Source organism: Cavia porcellus, unplaced genomic scaffold (assembly GCF_034190915.1).
Source record: "Cavia porcellus strain 051 isolate PalLab524CR breed Dunkin Hartley unplaced genomic scaffold, mCavPor4.1 scaffold_22, whole genome shotgun sequence".
NCBI classification, from domain to species: Eukaryota; Metazoa; Chordata; class Mammalia; order Rodentia; family Caviidae; genus Cavia; species Cavia porcellus.
The window spans coordinates 55,120,764-55,134,706 of NW_026947505.1; the positions used below are offsets into that span (position 1 = coordinate 55,120,764).

General features: G+C 42.7%; 1 protein-coding gene across 13 annotated transcripts in view; it reads left to right on the forward strand.

Annotated features, from left to right (window-relative positions):
- Ankrd6 (ankyrin repeat domain 6) overlaps positions 1-13,943 on the forward strand; it is a 193,317-nt gene that overhangs the window by 147,338 nt on the left and 32,036 nt on the right. For 12 of the 13 annotated variants that reach the window (XM_063233229.1, XM_063233230.1, XM_063233231.1 and 9 more), the window contains 3 exons: positions 1,246-1,344; positions 7,595-7,693; positions 9,487-9,585. In XM_063233229.1, coding sequence (XP_063089299.1) covers positions 1,246-1,344; positions 7,595-7,693; positions 9,487-9,585 — 297 coding nt within the window. The remainder of the gene's footprint in view (positions 1-1,245; positions 1,345-7,594; positions 7,694-9,486; positions 9,586-13,943) is intronic. The other variant, XM_063233232.1, reaches the window with a different exon arrangement.

Below are 13,943 nucleotides of genomic sequence, written 5' to 3' on the forward strand. Positions count from 1 at the left end.
GACCCTGAGCTACATGGGACGGTGTGGGGAGAGTCTCAGCAATGTAATGAAGAGAAAGTGCTGAGGGGTGCCACGCGGTTTAATACCACTGATGTGGCGTTTGAAACAAGCACAACCATGTTCTTGTCTGTGGCCACCTGCAGGTAGTGAAAACATAATAAAGGCCAATGAAATGATGAAAACCAAGTTGGAGAAAGGGATGAGATCTGAAAGGCATTCCCAAGGAATGCCAGTCATTCTCTGATCTTTTCTTAAGATGGCTGGTGGGTATGTAGCGTTCAGAATATACTTTTGAATGGTTGACAGAGCCCATCGTTACACAACGGGGTTCTACTACTCTGCCATACGAAAAGCTTGAGGCATTTGTGGCAAATGGATGCAAAATGAGAACGTAAGTGAAATGTCAGACATACAAGCTTACATAGCACATGGTTTTGCCTATATGAGAAAGCTAATACATATATAATATATACATATTATATTATTAATATTACACATATGAATAAAGAGCAAAGTAAAAGATAAATAGGAAGTAGGGAGAAGTTCAAATAATTCCCAAATTACCTATTCTGTTGTTCCAAAGTATTTTAATATATGTGGCAATTTGTTTCATTTGTACAACTAGTTTTTCTTAGTTCATTGAAAAGAACATTTTATGCTGTGATCTGTTTGTTTCTTCTTTCATAAAGGTTTTTTGTTCTTGTTGTTGTCTGTCTTGTATTCTACTTTTATGGCTGATACCATGCATTAACTATTCCCTTAATTTGTTATGAAATTTTAAATTTTCATAAAAATAGAAAGAAAACCTTTCCTGATCAGTTGTGATTTTTAATTTTAAGGAGTTACTAACTGGATTTTTCTGGGGCTGAGTAGACTGAAATTTTCTATTTTCTCACCCCTTATTCTGTTAGTTTTATGGTGGAAATCATCTTCCCTTACTGTAGTGCTGGGGGAAAATAAGATACGAAACCCTCACTGCTACTTTTTACTTTGCTGCTTATGTATGGAGAATAGAAATTATATACTATTATATACTATACTCACTGATTACAATGTAAGTACCCGAAGTTAACTGAGACATGAATTCTAGGTAAACGCCCAGGACTGTCCTGTCAAACCAAAGTGCCAAGGGCAATGCTCTCCTTAAAACTGTTGTGCAAACCTTTCTGCAGCCCCATGATGCTGCCCCCAAAGGAGTGGTTTCGATGTCTTGTTCTGAAATCTGTGTTTGTTTTGCGTCAACAGCATGGCCGGACTCCCCTACACCTTGCTGCCAACAAGGGCCATCTTGCTGTGGTCCAGGTCTTGCTGAAGGCTGGCTGTGACCTGGATGTGCAGGATGATGTGAGTAGAAGCCTTCATTCTAGTTGAAAAGGATCTATTCAAGGAGGGCGGGGGTGGGAGAAGATCTCATGGAATCCAAGTCAGTGAAGGTCTCTAGAAAGAGTTCACTCTGGTACTGTGCTTTCATTGAAATATGGCCACCATCAGCTCAACTCTGAGACTGTCCATTCAGATTATCTAGAGAGGACTCAGAGTGTCAACTCTGGGATCAGCTGTCCATTTCCGAGTCAAAGAGTAGTGACTGGGGTTGGTACATAGCATTGCCCTGTTTAACCTTTGGAGATGATGCATTTTCTAACAAGAAGTTGTCCTCCAAAGAGTTACTAGGAAAAGGTCCTGTGATAATGTGATTGGAAACTACTTTTAGAAACTGTTTGAACTCTTAAAATGTCTGGTAAACTTCTAAGAAATACAAAATTGTGTGAGTAGCACAGAATCTTGGAGTTTGCCCTTATCATTAATGTCTTCCAGATTCACCTGTAATAACAGTGGCTAGACAGTGTTACTCAAATTTCAGACCTTTAACTGTACAAAGGTGTGGTTAACCAAAGAACTTCAAAGTTTCCTTGGGTCTCTGTGTGCTGTCTTACAACTTGGCAAACACATTTATAAGTGAAAAATGACAGTGTTTACAAAGACAATATTGCACTACTTTGTGCCCACGCAGAAGGCCATCTAGACTGTGTCATAAATCTTTAGATATGTCTGAAACCTGTTAGGTAGCTAGGACATTTTCAGAAGATGCTGATCAGTGTTAAGCTTTTGATTTTTACTTTGAGTCATAATGTTTGATTTTTCTACATTGTAACCAACATAATATTCCTAACTCAAATCATCTCCTTAGATGGCAGGAGGAAAATACAGGGTGAGGGAAGAGATGCTTACCAAAGAAAAAGAGGAGGTTTGAACTGCTAGCACAAACATGTCATACTCATCTGACCTTCTCTTTGCATGAGTAGAGCCCTCATTTGCCATGAGGGCAAGGCCACACTGCCCAGCATACTAAGCCATCCCCCACCCAACAATCCTGCCCAGGTCTGGTGCTCTGAAGACACTGTGTTCTTGTGCAGCCAAGCCATGCCAATTGCTGAAACTGCTGCTGCTTGTGTCCTGCAAGGCAAGAAGTAAAAAAGGCAGGAATTGTCACAAAGTTGCTAGGATGAGATGTGTTGACATAAGAAAAGCCAGCTCCTTTATTGAAATTTTCTTACATTTTTACTTTGCCCTAGACAGAAAACATTTACATTGCTTAAATTAAAGGAAAACAAAGCACAATGATAATCTGATCCACGGTTGACTTCTGTGTCCTTATCATGACTGTTGATGATCAGCCTTGAAATGTATGCAAGAAAGAAATCTCAAGGAAGAAACCTCTTTATATACTTCAAAGAGGTTGAGAGGTCAATTACTGGGAACAAAATACTTCAGAAATTAGCTGTCTTGGAGATGGATAGAGAATGCTAATGTTGTGAAGAGTTTACTCCTAACTTCCTATTCTCAGATACTGACCTTTATGGCATGGTAAGAACTGAGAATTAGTTGAAGAATGACCTCCAGTGGCCTGGAGTGGGATTATTATGAATTTGAACCTGTGGAAACCAGTTATTTAGAATATGCAACTCCAGGTGCAAACTCTCTCTTGCTTCCCACCTGGGGCAGGTCCTGGCAACCTGCCCCGGAATCTCAATGCCATCTCTGATTGGTCAATGAGCAACCACACGTGCCCCTCAGAAATAGTCCAAGATCCTGTGGCCACAGTAGAAGGCATAAAAGGAAGAGAAAAATAAGAAAAGCCAGAGAAGAAAGGCCAGGAAGAACTCCAGAAGATCAGCGAGAGAAACCGAGGTCAGCAACTGCTTTGCACACCTGCCTTGTCTTCAGCCTCCTTGCAGCTCGCTGCCCTTGAGCCGAGGAGGACTCCACCCTCACCTCCCTGGGCTCCTGTCATGAGCTCGGCTTTGGAACTCCCAACTGTTTTCCACCATGTAGGAGAGAAAAATAAAAGTATTTCAAAACAAGATATAGACCTCAGAGGTTGTAAAGCACTAAAGTGAGAAACGCCAGTGTGTCAGGAAAGCTGAGAACTGGCAGTTCGTGTTCTTTTGCAAATAGGTCAGCATATTCCAGATCAGAGCAGCAGACTGCAAGGTTGCTGGCTTTTCAAGTTTCTGACTGCAGCAGCTTTTTACTTTGCTTCTTTGCAGCTACTCATTCAATAAGTACGTCTTGGATCCATAGAGTGGCAGGGCTCTAACACAGCACTAGCTTGCTTCATAAGGCAGTCCCAACCTTCTGAGACCCATCTTAAGGTTAAATGGCCTAGGAGGTTGGGAGCAGCTCAGAGTAAATGAAAACATCCTTCACAATTTGAATTCAGGCTGGCCACGATACCTCAGATGAGCTAGTTATCCTAGGTGAGGCTCACCAGTGTAATGAAAGAATTAGATGCCATGCCACAGTGTAGTAAGAAATCAATAAATAGTGACTAAACATTGAGTAAATGCTATATGAAATATTTTCCTGAGCATTTTCTTTTCAAAGTTTCAAGATTTCACTATCGATTTAGAGTACATAGAAATACGGATTATCACAAAAGCATTGTTTGGGTCCATTAACATGTATACCTCATCTTCTTTGTCATATTTTGAGGAATATTTCAGCATTAAGTTTGTTTGTTTGATTTTTAAAAATTGTTTTTTTTTAGCATTAAGTTTTAATACATAAGAGCCAAGTGTGAACTCCACAGGTAACTGACTTTGTCAGCTGAGGGTCTAAAAGTTTTCAATTGTGTTGTGTTCTAGGAAGGGTGATTCCAAGGTGGTAGCTTAAGGTGATTCTTTATTGTTTGAGGCAGGGCCTCACTATGTAGTCCAGACTTGCTTTGAACTTGTGATTCTCCTTCCCTGGCCTCTCTAAGGAGGAGTTTAAGGTGTATGCCAACATATCTGGTCTGTTTGTGTGTTTTGTCTCTCTGAGCCTTTAGTTCCCATCTTGGTAAGTTAAGAGTATTTGATTTTTATTTTATTTATTTTGCTATTAGGAATCGAATTTAGGACTTCGCACTTGGTAGGCAGGTGCTGTAGAGTGTCTGGTTTTTAAAAGCCAAAGGAATTTTATTCCTCAGTCCTCTAGAATCATTCCAGTTAGTATGACCAAAGTTAATTAGTCAAGGACAGCAAATTATGGGAGAAAAGGTCTGTGTGTCACCTACAGAGCAGTGATTATCTGACTCAGGAAGCAAGGAGCCAGCTCTGTGCAAGTCGCTGTCCAGTAGAGGTAAAGTGGGAGAGGCTGAGGTTGTGGGACACACAGGGGTGCAGCTGAAAGCTCCACACACAGAAAGGGAAATGCAGTAGACTCCTGTGCCAGCCACCTGGAGACAGCTTGTGTGCAGTAGAGCTCCTTAAGTCTTGATAATCCCTCTGAAAATTAAGAACTGCACTGAAACTTAGGGTTAGTTACATGCATCAGCTAGAGTTTCAGAAAGGAAAGTTGTCCTACAGGAAGCAAATATGTTCAGCGATGACTGAGTGTAGTAAATAATGGTACTAAGACAGCTCAAAGTCTGCCGCAGTTCATTATTTAGTGAGCAGCTATGAAACATGATGCATCATATGTGTAAACCAAGGTACAGGTCTTACCGTAACTGGGAAGCCCCTTCATGACGCTGTACAGCCACCCACGTGCTCAGGGCTCACTGTCCCCATGGTCTGCGCAGCTCAGACAGAATTGTGCATTTTGTCTTCTCAGAGTTGTTCTCATTAATCTAGGGACTGCTAAGTAGGGTGTCTGCTGTTTGTGGGATTTTTAAAAGATCTCCAACAATTGAAACCTGGCCAAGATAGAACTGCACTGACAGTTGGCTGTAATCTCACAGTTCTTGCTTGGAACAGCACCATGTTTCTTGACAGGTCACTAAAAGTAAATCATACTTGAGGACCATTTTGGGGAAATCTGAGACCATTCAGACAGGGAAATGGGAAGTCTTGGAAATTCTTATGGAATTTTTTAAAAGTTAAAGATTTGAACAGTCACACAATGACTTACTTGGGCATCCAGCATTCCTCTTTTGGAAACACTTCTGAAAAAGTTTGAAATGGGTAACATAATGGCCCAGCACACCTCCTGCAACCATTCACCTGCTGGCCACATTTTCCTATTGACTGCATGGCACACAGAGTGGGTCCCCTTTCAATAAAGAGTATGGGAAGTAGACAAGAAAACTAGTCCAACCTAAAATATAGTAATGGGATAATAACAAAAAATGAGAGAGAGAAGCAGGGCGTGGTGGCTCACTCCTGTAATCCCAGCACTCGGGAGGCTGAGGCAGGAGGATCGTTGCAAGTTCGAGACCAGCCTAAGCTACAAAGTGAGCTCAAGGCCAGCCTGAACTGCATAGCGAGACCCTGTCTCAAAAAAGACAAAAAAAAAAAAAAAAAAGAGAGAGAAGATAAGAGCTTAGGAGACCAAGGGAAGGGCTGCTGACAGCAGTGCAGAGGACAGTGATGCAGTCAGGTCTTGGGAGTGGATGTGTGAACCCCATCACTCTGAAGGTCTCCTGAATTTCTACAAAGGAACCTCGAAAAAAGATTGTGAAACACGGACAGCCTGATACATAGTTATTGTAATTAGTAGTTTTCCCTGATGCTCAGTTATATGTGTTAAATATAAAAATCACAGTATATTCAAGTTCAAGAAAGACAATAAAGATCACTTTGCTTTTTAGATTTTTAAAGAGAAAAATTTAATTTTAACAAAGCAAATTTGAGTTTTAACTAGTTTGAATAGGTTTTGATTTTGTGATAAAATGTGTAACATAAAGTGTACCACATGACTGTTTTAAACCATACTGTTCAATGGCAAAAAATACATTCACATCTTTATGCAGTCACCACCACCATCCTTCTCGATAGCTTTTTTTCAGATTAAATGCTTTTGATGTGCATTGTTGGGTATAAACTCCAGGAAGACTAGTAAATTGAATCTGTATTTTATTAAGGCTATTTGGAGTGAGTTGTGGGTTCCCCTTTTTAAAAAATCTGTTACCTGGGGCTCGGGATTTAGCTCAGTGGCATAAGCACCTGCCTGGCAAGTGTGAGATCATGAGTTTGATCCCCAGTACCCCACGCAAAAAAAAAAAAATCAAAATCTGTTGCCTGTCTACTGTATTCTCTCTCGGGCTAAGGATGAGGAGTGTACTGGAGCGTGTCTTTTGTTTCTCTGTGCTCTGTCAAAAAAATATACTTACATAAATCTTACCAACAAAATCATAGAATCCAAAAACAGAAGAGAAGGACCTTTGGCATCCTCAGCCCTCACTTTCTGCTGGTGAAGATGTGAGGCCCCACATGGTGACAGATTGTCTCCTGAGGCCCAGCCCTCCTGATTCCCTTTTTGTGTGCTCATTCCTTTCCAGCAGGAACTTCCCACACTGGTGTCCCCTCTCGCCTTTCGAACCTGGGCTATGGGTTTGACTTGATTTGCCCCAACTTGACTTCCTGAGTACATGTCAAAGATGAAATGTGCTCTTAAGAGACTCAGAACTCTCTCGTTACAGTCTTGACCTTCTTACCTCTGGAAGTGTTTCTTGCTTCTCTGCATTGCAATTAGAGGAAGGAGTCAAGTTCCCTTTGGCGCCTGAAGGAGAAAACTGGTCAGCAATCCCAGGAATCTGAACACAAAGAAAGGAGGTCCAAATGCAGCATAAATCAGTGAGGATGAAGTGATAGGATACAGTAGTCTCTAGTCCTCAAATGAAGCAGGGCAAACCCCTGTATTGCTCTTGGCTAGTGCAAATCAGTGAACAAATTATACACCTGTCATCAAAACATGAATGCTACTAACTGAAGTGGCTGGGAAGTAATTCCTCTGTGAGCTGGAACCTCAGGCATCACTGGTTTAACTACACTACACACGCAGCCCAGCTCCCAGACCCACTCTTTACACATGCGGCAGTCGCATCTCTAGGGGCACAGGACAGAGTCTGTTCTCCATTCTGAGGCTGGTCTTCATTTTTGCTAGTGATTTCAGGTCCCTATGAATTACACTGCTCTGCCAGCATGCACTGTCTACTAACACGTGCACAAAACCTACCTTTGCCTGAGGTGACTAAGATCTTCTTCAAGTGACCAGTCTGCTCTTTATGGGGATGGGAGACTTCCTGGTGTCCGAGTGGAGGACTGAGTGTGTGTGTGTGTGGGGGGGGGGTGCTGGGAGAGTTGACCAATGCCCTGCCTCTGTCGCTTTGCAGGGGGACCAGACTGCCTTGCACCGGGCTACGGTGGTGGGCAACACAGAGATCATTGCAGCTCTCATTCAGGAGGGATGTGCCCTGGACCGGCAAGACAAGGTGAAGCAGAGGTGTCAGCTGCTTACTACCCACAGCGAGGGCTGTGATCAGCTCCCTAAGGAGTCTGCTTTGGTTACTTCTGAATAACCAAGATATTATTCTTGCTTATCCATCATGATTTTGCAGATGAAATCAGCTCAAATTTCCTCTGGAAGAATGTTTAGTATCCCAGTTGTATTTATTTTAAAATCTCTCCCTCTGTTGTGTGGCACCAGAAACAACCACATAAATCCACATGATGAAAGGAAAAAAAATAAAACTCTAGAAATTATCACCTTGGGGACCTGAAGGAGGTGGCAGGAGGATGTGCCTTCAGATATTCTGTTTGTTTTTAGATAAGAAAGCAAGTTAATTTCTTTAAACCATTGAAAGAAAAAAATAAGCCCACATTCTTTAAGAAATCCTAATGATGTGTGTTGACCCAATGTTTTTAAATTGTTAAACAATCTTAAAACATGTACTTTGCTTAAGTGTAATTTACCTCTGCTTCCTGTCCTGCAAACAGCTGTTACTTAAAGTATAACATACATGCAGAATAGCACATGGATAGCAAGTGTGCAGCTCTATGAGCTTCACCTCCTGGACACCTGTGTGGGCATCAGATTAAGACACAGCTCAGGGGGGTCCCTGCCCCATCCAGGTTCATACCACTGTTCCCTCCCCTTTTGCTTCTGCCTTGAGTCTGCAAATGGCCACACGTCAGCAAAACCATTCTCAGCACTGCCCCACTCCCTGGTCTCTTGAGCCCTAGACTCCTTTTTGTGGATATTAGTTGGATTATGCCTTGTGTCTCTGTGCATATTTCCAGGGGCATGCATGCAGCTGAGGGAACGCCTCAGCCAGAGCCACTGTATATCTGAGAAAGAGCGCACCTATATTGACCTTGCCAAGTGCCCTCCACCCTGGCCAGGGACAGCATGGGGTCGCTATCTCCCCTCCATGCTGTTCCCCTGGTGACCCCATCATGCCTGGCTCTGCCTCACTTTTTATTGCATTTAATATTTCTCTTTTCTTAGTAGCATGTTGAGCAAATACAACATCCCACTGCTTCATATAAAAGTATATATATTAAAAAGATTAAGCCTGGAAGGATATTACCAAGGCCATCTATGGGAATTGATACTGATTTCTATTTTTGCTTTTACTTTGTACCTTCTTTAAAATTTCCAGAATCAAATGATTTTTTTACAAAATTGAAGCTTTTTTTAAAGGTAAAACTCTAATTAGTTTTTATTTAAAAGCCATGTATTTAAGATATTTATTCATCAAATTTATAAATCACTTTTTCTTTGGTGCCTACTCTTTTTTAGGGCTTTAGGAATAAATTGGGTGGAATTTTGGTTAAAAAAGTAAAAGCAGTAAGGAGTGGGAAGGGACCTCTCTATCAGGAACTTACGAAGTAGAACTCTTCTCCCATCTTTCACTGTGGTGTCAGGAACAGAGGAGACCCTAGGGCGGGGAGGAGGGGAGGAGTTGGGGACAACGTGCCCTCCTGAATATGCTGCTTTCTATTAGACGGGAGCTGTGGATGGGTTCTGGGGTCTTTCTCAGTAGACAGTTCCTAGGGACATATAGGCCCTAATGCTTAAGCCTATCAGGCACTGAATTCATTTCTCTATTGTGTACCTACAGTGGTTCTTATGTACCATTTCTGAGAGAATGCAGACACTGGTTCAAAACACAAAAAAGGTCCTGATGAAGGTCCTGTGGTGGTCAGGGAAAATCCAGTTGGACATCTTATTAGGAGTGGAACTCAGTCATGATAATGAACTTCTCCCCTGTCTGATCCTTAGGATGGGAACACTGCCCTGCATGAAGCATCATGGCATGGTTTCAGCCAGTCAGCTAAGCTACTTGTTAAAGCAGGAGCCAATGTACTTGCCAGGAACAAGGTGAGGCCCAGCAGGTATAAGAACTACTCATCACAGGTAGGTCTTGGGTTTCCCTCCCCAGAGGAGGTGTCTCCACTCAGCAAGCACAGCGACAGCGCCAATGGGTATGGAGATCAGTTGTGCCCAGAAGCTTTATTAGCTGAGAAGGGAGAAGCAGGCGGAATTTCCAGGACAGGAATGAGCCTCGTCCCAGCTGATGTGAGAGCCCTGACCGCCGCTGGGAACTGATTGGTTACGGTACCCATCACTGGGTCTATGAAAATACAGCAAGAGAGCCCAATTAAAAAATACCAGCAAAGAGCTTTAAAATACTAAGACTCTGCAGTAGCAACAGTGTGGTAAAGTGGGCTCACTCAGATGCTGCTGAGGCGGTGTGGTGACAACAGTCGCTTCTGGGAGGCAATTTGGCAAAAGAAATCAAGAACCCAAAAATGGTTCTAATGGGCTGAAGGTAAGGTTGAGTGGCAGAATGCTTGCCACGCACTGCACAGCCCTAACGTTGGGAAAAGGAAAGGAAAAAAATTTATCTTTTTAACCCAGTAACTTCCCTCCTAGGTCCTTATTTTTTTTAACAAAATGACAAAATATGTTGGTAAAACTTTACCTTAACAACTATTTAGGACAGCAATAATTATAATTATTTAATTATGGGAAGAGGAGTATGATATTCTCATCTGCTTATATAATGGACTCGATATCACTAAAACCATTATTTTCAAAATCATGCTGTTGTAGAGCATGATAAATGGGTACAAAGTCTTATAAACTCCATTATCCTGATGCTTCATTAAAACAGTAAGCTTGGAAGGCTGTTGCCAAAATATTAACATGGGAACTGAGACCGATTTCTATTTTTGTTTTGACTTTGTACCTGTTTCAAAGTTTTCAGAATCAACTGATAAATAAATATATATGCTTATTTTGAAGGTTTAAAAACGCATTATCAGTACTCCTGAAGTATTTGCAGTTGTAATGAGAAGAGCTCATAAAGGTCGTGTCCTCCTTTTAGTCCTGGGGTGGCCAGGCTGGGTCTGTGGCAAGAATGCAGAGGTTTTAGGATTTCCCACAGTGCACTTGTGCAGTGGCCTCAGCTGACAGTAAAGGAACAATGAATCCCATGTGCTGGAATGGGGCCTGGGTGGCAGCAGTATGGAGACTGTGGGCAGGATTAAGTACCTTCACTAAAACGAGTACATGTACTAGTATGTGTACCGCTTCATATTAAAGTAGGCTCTGATGCCCAGTATCTGTAGCCTAAGATGCCACATATCTGTCTCCATGCAAGACCTTCAACAACAGTGTCAGGCAAAAGAACTAACGTGAACCAGTATCACAGAGTGACTTCTGTGGGCCTCACCTCCTGTGGGAAATAAAACATGTTGGAAGTTTTGAAAGCAGAAAGTTTTTCAAAGAATATAGCTCACATGGGGAGCAAGAGAATCAGCTTCAGTGGCTTTGCCCTCCTTTCAAATCTCCCAGCTCTCCCTGCTTTCCCAGTGGCTTGTTAGTGTCAAGAAGCAGGCTATCCTTATCCTCAAGGAGACAGGAAGAGTAAGTGTTTCATCTCCTTCATTTTCATTGGTCTCTGGTCACTTACATGCTGAAGATGTTCCTGTAATGTCTCCCAAATGCCTGTTTTTCCATGCTCATTATTAAACACCCCTAGATTATCTCAGAAACCTTGTGGCATCGGCACTGTGAGTAGCCCGAGTCTAGTGCCTTCTCCATTTTGCCCTTCCAGGGTAGCTCCCCAGCCTCTTGCTGCCCTCTGGCTGCCATGTGTCTCCTGAGCTGTCAGAGCGGAGCCTGCCATCTCCTCGGACTGCATACTTTTAGGAATAGCTTTTCTTGTCTATGCCTGGAGACCTACAGCCTGAACCCCAGCCTCAGGCCATTGCCTGCAGCTTTCCCTTGGCACTGCACCCAGCCTTGTGCTGCTGTCCATTGGTCCCATGCTTCTCACGCTTCCCTCACAGGTCAAAAGCTTGAGAGAAAACAGCAGAACATGTGGCAATATCACTAACAATGCTCGGCAAGCTGGTGGCTACTCACTTTTTTTTCAAACTGGTACATTATCTGTAACATAAATTGGTGCGTAATTGCATCATCTTTTTATCCCATCAGTGAGAAATATGTGGTCCCAGTTCAGGATAAGTAAGCATAAGCTGTGGGCCAGTTACTCTTTGACTGAGATGTGTGATTTGTGTCACATTTAGGGCCATAAACTAGCCCTAGTCTGTCTGGCCCACCACATTGTCTTCTATGCCCCAACAGAAGAGCCCCAACAGAATTGTGAAAAGCCACAAGTTTTCTCTGTAGATAAAACAGGAGAGGTTTTGAAAATACTGGTGTGGTACCTCCTGCCATCCTAGAAGAGGGGCTTTTATATTTTACACTAGAAAACCCATGGAAGAATTCTAGAAAGATCCTTGCTACTCAAGGAATAAAGCAGTCTTTGTCTAGGAAACGCATATCTGTTACTCAGGGTGGCAAAAATGTCTGCCACACATATCTATCATAAGTTACATTTTTTTAAATGTTAGGTTTTGAGGTAGAATTTACATACAGAAAGTTCATTTTTTTAGGTATGAACTATATTGTTTGAGTTTTGTCACCACCTCAGAAAGTTCCTTTGTACCCTTTGGTGAAGTCCCCCAAAACCCCATTCTAGCTTCATTTTGGATCTGCCTTTTGGAAAATTTTACATAAAGGGAGTATTGTAACACACAGCCTTCGCTCACTTAGTGCAGTGTATTTGTGATTCTGTGTGGTTACATGTAAGGATGGCCCAGCATTTTCCATTGCCTAAGAGTTCTCCTTCAGAGATGTACACAAGTTGCCATCTAAATCGACAATGTGTGATTGACTTGAACCAAATATTTTTCCACATGATCAATGTTTTGTTACTGTCAAAGTGAACTTTGATATATTTCTAGAGCCATCAGATTTATTTTTGTGGGGGAGAGGGTACTGGGGATCGAACTCATGACCTTGTGTTTGCCAGGCAGGAACTTACACCACTGAGCTAAATCCCTGGCCCCAGATTTATCTTGTTTTGCTCATTTATTCAGTACATGATTAACTGACTACCTTGAAACCAACAAGTTGGAACAAAGCATTTAAAATGTAAGCAGATTCTTCATTGTTGAGAATTAGATTAGCAGTGGTTCTGGAAATGGCTGCACATTAGATTTTCCTGGGAAATTTTAAACAACAACAAAAAGTCTATGCTAACCAACTATCCTAGGCAGCCGAGGACAAGTAACTTCATCCTGAGAAGGGTGGGAGCTGTGCAGGGCATCTTAGACACAACCCCAGGTGACTGTAATGTGCAGCTCAGACTGCTGGCTCACCAAGCCTTCAGGCTTGGAATCCTCTGTGTTACTGCAGATAACAAGAAAGGCCTATCCAGGCTGGTAAGAGATAAGATTAGGAGAGGGGAGGGAAGTAAGTGCCCTGGTGATGGACAGTTTTGTCTGTCTATATCTATCATTGCTAATTCTTCTCTTCGAAAGGTCAGGAATCTGATATCCTGGAGTTTTGGCAGGGAAGTAAACTAGGTGAGGGAGAAATAAGCAGCAGGCACCTTAAGGGTAGTGTGCTCATGCAAACTGCCACCTGACCTAGCCCCTAAACTTAGTGAGACCCTGAGATTGTACACTTAGCCTCCCGAGTGTGTGGGCACTGTCAGAGGGCTCCGATTGTGCCAAGCCTCATCTTGTGTTTCCTGCTCATGGTGTTACTTCTCTGGAGCTTATCTGCAGCCTTACAGACCTTGCTCCCACAGAATCACAAAGCTGTGTGCATGGCACGCAGCTCTTTCTGCAAGATTTCTGCGGGCAGGGTTCTGCCTCTTAGTTGTCATTATGAGGTGGCATGTTGCAAAGAGAGTCCAAAAAGCCTCTGTTTTGGAAATGGCAGATAGAACTGCATTTACAGTATTGCCTGATAGGCGGGGTACTTCAGTTTTTGATGTTTTAAGAAAAGCCAATTGCAGTGGCACATGCCTGTAATCCCAGCACTCAGGAGGTTCAGACAGGAAGGTCACTGAGAGTTTGATACCAGCCTGGACTAAATAGGAAACTCCATCACAACCAAACCAAAAAACAAAAAGTGGGAAAATCTGATAAATGCTTACAGGCTATATCTCAATTACTAGTAGGCAGCACTTTCAGGAAGTGGTCTATTTGCCTTTTTAGTCCACCATTAGTACACGGTAGCCGCAGTAGTAGCTGGGCGGGCCCCCCGCTGGGCAGGAAGTCCTCTCCAAGAGGGACTCACAGCTGCATGCGTGTGCTTCTGCACTTCATGCCTTGCGTCGTGCCCCTCAGCGCTCTTAGTCCTCGGAGACAGGGAAT